The sequence below is a fragment of the Schistosoma mansoni genome, chromosome 6 (assembly GCF_000237925.1).
Source record: "Schistosoma mansoni strain Puerto Rico chromosome 6, complete genome".
Lineage (NCBI taxonomy): Eukaryota > Metazoa > Platyhelminthes > Trematoda > Strigeidida > Schistosomatidae > Schistosoma > Schistosoma mansoni.
This window is the reverse complement of record NC_031500.1, coordinates 3,038,336-3,044,314: the sequence shown is the minus strand read 5'-3', so window position 1 is coordinate 3,044,314 and position 5,979 is coordinate 3,038,336. Positions and strand designations below refer to the sequence as shown.

Here is a 5,979-nt window from a genome sequence, read left to right as displayed (position 1 = left end):
CTGACTGGAAGCACGGAATACAATGGACATCTCAGAATCAACTAGACGATTCGGACTTCGCAGATGATCTGGCCCTCCTATCCCATACACACTGATAAATGCAAGTGAAAACAGCTAGTGTAGCAGCAGCCTCTGCGTCAGTAAGCCTCAACATACGCAAGGAAAAAGTGAGATCCACAAATACAACACGGAGAACACCAACTCAATCACACTTGATTGAGAAGCTCTGGAAGAGGCGGAATCTTTCACGTATCTAAGTAGCATCGTCGATGAACGTGGGGGGTCTGATGAAAACGTAAGTATTGGCAAATCAAGAACTAAGTTGTCAGTAAATTCTTTCAAACAAGAAATAGTTGACGCATCTATAACATGTGGGAGAAGCAACTATGTACAACCCAGGCTTCAAACCATCCTTACTATAATTATTATTGACTCATTCCAGTGATGAATTCACAAACGACAACCATACGCCGGCCCTAGGTAAGAGTGACTATGCAGTCCTAGTCTTTGATCAACATATTGTTGTCAACACCAATGTCATCCCAAACCAGAACAAATATTTGAAAAAAATATATGTACACAAAATTATATATTCAACGTCCTCAGTAGATTGTAAAGTATGACCTGGACTACATATAGAAACGGCTTGGGAAGTGTTCAGAAGTTTATATATACCAGTCACAGCACCGCAAGTTCCTTTGACTGCACCAAAGGATCTTAGAAATTCCCCATCATATTTCAGTAAGGAGGTTCTTACCCTTCACTGTGAGAGAAAAAGTATGTGGGAGACCGAGGTCACTGACGAGACAAAGCCGCAATACCAGGAAACCCGAAATTTTTATCTCGACCCTACGCAAGTCTAGAAGATTGCATGAAGAAAAGCTTACTAAGGACTCCAGAGTAGTCAAAACGCCTACGTTCGTATATAAACAAAAGAACTAAGAGGTGATGCGGTATTCATACAATATGTTGAGATAGTAGCATCACATCATTGGCGGAAGGCGACTACCATAAAGCTCAGGTATTTTAACTATTTTAACAACATATACACCGTGGAGATTCCCTCACATTCGCTTCATAAAAGACCTCCTATACACACCGGACATTGTGACCATTAAAGAACTCGATATCTTTGGTCTGTTAAATAAGCTTGATATAGGTTAGTCTATGGAACCTAACGAAACGCATCCTAGATTGCTAAAGTAACTAGTAAATTTTATCGGAAGTTGTTTAAGTATTTTGACGAAAACTTGATTCTTTCTGAAAAACAGCAATGCTTGAAAACAAGTTATCCATGCCTTGTGGAAGCTGATATGCTCTTAAATATCAAAAGTGTTATATCCCGAAGAGAATTATGAATGGTAACTTTGAGGACTATTTATGAACAATTATGATGCGTATATTTCCTATTGTATAGCTGTTAAGTAGCTTAACTATTCATATTCATGTTCCTTTTATTATGAGCTTTATTTTGATCCATAGACTATTACTATACGATTTACCATTCCCGAGTTATATCCAGTCTATTAATTACTGTTTCCCCTATTCACGGCCACATTTAGCTAAATCCTGTACTAATGTTATTTCCTATTTTAAAGTGCGATTTGGTCTGTTTGATTGGTATATAAAACCCAATATGCTTGAAAATAATGATTCATATTGCCAAGGCTGCTATTGGCGTTCTGGACTTAACTGGTTGGGCTAGGCAGATAGCAGGACCGACAAGTACTCTAGACTGCTCATATGGTTTTCGTATATCACTGGTCCGATCGATAAAATCACTGCTCTCTAATTGGCGGCATCGTCACGTCATATATAAACAGGGCACTCAGGCACACGAGTTATAACAAAAAGCTACTTATAGATGTAGCCTTCACTGACTTTAGTAAGCTTTTGACAAAGTCCCACACACCAGGCTGTTCTAAATTAAGTAGCATCGTGATTGGAGGTAATTTAATTATATGAATAAACTATTTCCTAGTTGGACGTCAACGAAGAGTACAGATCAACTTCAAGCTGTGTATCTAGCGAGCCATGCTTTGTAGAGTGGCCCAGGGTATAGTGATATTCCTCAAGCACGTGAATGACCTTCACAGTTTCCTATTGTTATCGATTTTGCTATAAGCTGACAATAACAAGTTTTGGAGAGCGATAAATAATGAGGACGATAATCTAGTGCTTCGAAATGACCTGCAAAAATGATCTGAATGGTCTAGAATTTGGCAGTTGCCGATGCATGCTTCCAAGTGAATTATGATGGATATTGATCGTTATGATGCAAATACACACATGGTGCATAACATAGAACTACCTGTCGTCTAGACACACAATAACCCAGGAATTATAGCTGATCAAGACTTGAAAACTATAGCACATTGCCGTGTGACAGCTTCCAAAGGTTTTAAAACCCTCTGGTCGATACGCAGAGCTTTTAGCTATGTCAATGCTAAAACCTTTTGACTTTGTATACATTATTCGTTCGACCTAAACTCGAGTATTGCATACAAACGGATAGACTCTGTCTAAAACAAACAGAGGTTTTTTTAAAAGAGCTTCAAAGAAACGTAACCAAGTTGATTTCCGGAATCACAAAGCTGCCTCGTGACGAGAGACTCAGTCAGTCACAACGTAGAACCTGGTACGTATATACATCGGTCCAAGTTGTCATACCGCGTTAACACGGAGACGAAATCTCCAAGCCAACTCCAAAAATAGTAGAGGAAGCAACAGTATCAGTGATAGTGGGAAAAATAAGGAGTCAATGAGATCTGAGAAAATATATTTTAGTGAAATAAGAAGTTATGAAGAGTTTATAATCACGAAATTTGGTGGAAGACAAAGGACTGATGCATCTGCGCCACTGCAAACGACTTTGAACCTTGCCATTCAGTCTCTAACCATTGGTTATATTATTCACGCGGACTCCAACCAAGTAGTCTACACACGTTAATATGACTCAGTCCAATTGTCAGACTTCATGGACTGGTGCTGTTTTGGTTTGAAAAGCAATGACGAGAGACTGACTGAACTGAAACTATCTCTCTTGTCATATAGAAGTACTGGTTTCCAAATTAATGATAAATTTGCATCTGACATGTCCTCACTTTTCTTGTCTCCCGAGACAGAATTTACAAGGACACTACAAACTTTCGTTATCCCAGAACAGATTACTTGTCAACTGACTGTTAACTTTGCCGCCGAATCATTAATGAACGAAACTAGTTACCCTAACACATGATCGGAGCGCCATTTGTCGACGGGTTTGAAAAAGCTGAATCAACTGAGGGACCACCGTTTCCAGGACCAACACAGGCCACTCATATTCCTGTGCTTTTCAAACTGAAACTTACCTTCTTACGACGATAGTAATAAAATAAAAACGGGTCGTTTTTGGGTGAGACCTGAACAAAAGAGCATTCAGACAGACTACTGACTTACACAAAGGATTATCCTAGCTAAATTTTTAAAGCAATATTTAGTTCATTTTTCGTTACAATCTAGTTTTGCCAGCAAGACAATATTTTTGTGTCCACATCTTCCCTTGACTGAATAAAGGCGATTCTTTTGTACTTCGATAAAGTTTTCGCTACGAACTTCCCCAACAAAGTTGTAAATAATCCAAAAACAAGCGCAGAGAATGATTATCTCTTGATAAAAGAAATCTCAAGCTATAAACTAAGATACATACGCTAGGAATAATTTGAAGATACGTATTATCAAAGGTTTCTCTTTCATTATTTCGTTTAAAAAAACAACTCAAGAAAAATGTGACCCGTGGGAGTAATAGAAAACATTCAAATAAGAAATCTAAGATATCCATTATAACACAAAATGGAGACAACATATAAATATAATTCATGACGAAATTAAAGTCAGCTAAAGAAACAAGACATGTGTTATTGATGATTCTGGGGAGTCAAATGAAAAAGTATGTAGAAAGCACACTGATATTATTACTTTAAGAATATTATTCTTTATCTAACAACAGAATAAATATAATAACAGTATTTGTAGATATACATCATGAATACGCTATGAATCCATAGTTTACATTCAATGTTGGACTATGGCTGCGCGATTCAGCACTCCTGAGTTTCAACCTTTGTGGATTTAGGCCTTTCCGTAAAGTAAGAAATGAAAAATGCACACATACTTTTTCAAGGAGGAGAATGGATTGCTAAACCCAGACCGTGAACGACCGGAATTCCCGGAAAATAAGCTATCAGTATTATTGTGTGCATACCCCGCACGTATCAGCATGTGTTGCAAAATAATCTAAAAATAAGTGAGAATTTCACAACTTACTTGTGTTTCAGAATTCATTTCAGGAAAGTTGGGAGCATGAGATTCAGAGCATGCTCTACGGCGTCCACCTTCCACACCAGTCGAGTGGCCAGCGTGAGTATCGGACTCTGCTGTTGTTCGTGAAGGTGTGAACGCGGAAAATGTGTGACCCTTCGTGTCAACATAAAGCTTGCGCTCTGCTAAATACCTAAGGTGATTTCTATCCGACTCGGAAAATGGCTTCAAATTATCCTGAGATACATTTAGCGATTATAAAAAGAATTACTTCTGGTGAAGCATTTTCCAAAGTTTTAATACCAGGGTCATCAATGAAATAGGTTATAACAACAGATGCAAAGAAAAGCACAACTGATATTATTGGAACGACAATATTGACAGCGGTCGGAGTCTCATCGATATACTTGTCCAACAGTGCCAAATCGGGAGTTGTTAAATTTGAAGTCATTCAAAACTGTAGGCAACTGTCAGTTACCTTACCCTTTGCAACGAATCCGCGAGTGCTCGACTTCTTCAGAAAGCGCGTACTTTGAAGTGACGCCTTCTAAACATGAATGTATTTAGCTTGGTATAACAAATAGCAAGATCCAGAGTAATATTCCTGTATTGAGAACAGGGAACCAATGTAGTGTACAACAACTTTACGACTTTATTTGTGGTAGAGTCTTTTTTATTGAGTGAGTAAGTTAAAGGTGCATTAACTACTTCTTCGTCTTGTTGCGATAGATCTGAGTTTGTACTTTAGATATTCATCAGATTTACATGAATTAACACCATGGAATGATGCAAATCTTGTGTCGTCTCAGTTGATGTTTGCGTGTTCAATGATAATATTATCAGGTATGTTGTGTAAAATCATCCATAATTAACGAAATCCTTAGGCTGTATGTACATGTCTACCTTTTTTGAATTATACCAATCTTTGTCTATTTGCTCATACATCGACAGAAACACTAACTTTGTTCTATTCATACTGTAGCGGTAAATGAATGCTCAAAACAAACAGCTCTGTAAGTCTTCAACATATAATACTGGCCACATTAGTTTTAATAGACACATCTAACTGAAGGCTCTCGGTTACGCATCCGCACCGGATCACGGATAGAAACGCCTTGTTCAACCTCTCCTACGACCAGTAGCCAGTTTAGATCAGTCACCTCTTGATATGTTGATAACTTATCAAATATATCCTCCAATCTCCTCACTTCTGACTTTTGATTTCACTGGGTGAGCACGATTCTATTACAGGTGTTACTGTGATGATGCAACGGATATTCTAGTTTTACAACTGGATACCAGTAGCACCTTCTATGTTTGATCGTTCCCAGTCAGATAGAAATCAGAAGTCAGACGAGAAGAGGCAGGAAAGATATATTTGATTCGTTACCAATATATCGAGGACCTTTTCTATAAGCTGGCTAATGAAACGTAGGAGCTGTGTCCCACGCTGTGTTGAAACGTGATCTGGTGCGGATGCATGACCGAAAGCCTTCAGCTAAACAAGTCCACTTAAACAACGTGGTCAGCATCCAATGTCGAACACTTAATGAGCTATTGATTTTGGGGAATTATTTACAGCTACAGATCACTCCCCCCCCTAGTGAGGTAGTGATGCCCCTAAGACGTGACCAGCCAGAAGTTTAAACCCAACGAGTTTGTCGTTGGTAAACACTCTTC

General features: G+C 38.5%; 1 protein-coding gene across 2 annotated transcripts; it reads right to left on the bottom strand.

Moving 5' to 3' along the window:
• Positions 1-3,718: 3,718 nt before the first annotated feature.
• On the bottom strand, positions 3,719-4,838 carry Smp_002740.1 (hypothetical protein; the record flags this gene model as incomplete). Of its 2 annotated transcripts, XM_018797968.1 has the most annotated exons (4): positions 3,719-4,116; positions 4,154-4,275; positions 4,306-4,536; positions 4,571-4,750. In XM_018797968.1, 4 exons carry the CDS (start codon positions 4,748-4,750, stop codon positions 4,080-4,082), a joined length of 570 nt encoding a protein of 189 aa, XP_018652957.1. In that variant the 3' UTR covers positions 3,719-4,079. The 2 variants fall into 2 exon arrangements, with proteins under 2 accessions (XP_018652957.1, XP_018652956.1); XM_018797969.1 differs by having other exon boundaries at positions 4,154-4,536; positions 4,571-4,838.
• Positions 4,839-5,979: the final 1,141 nt, after the last annotated feature.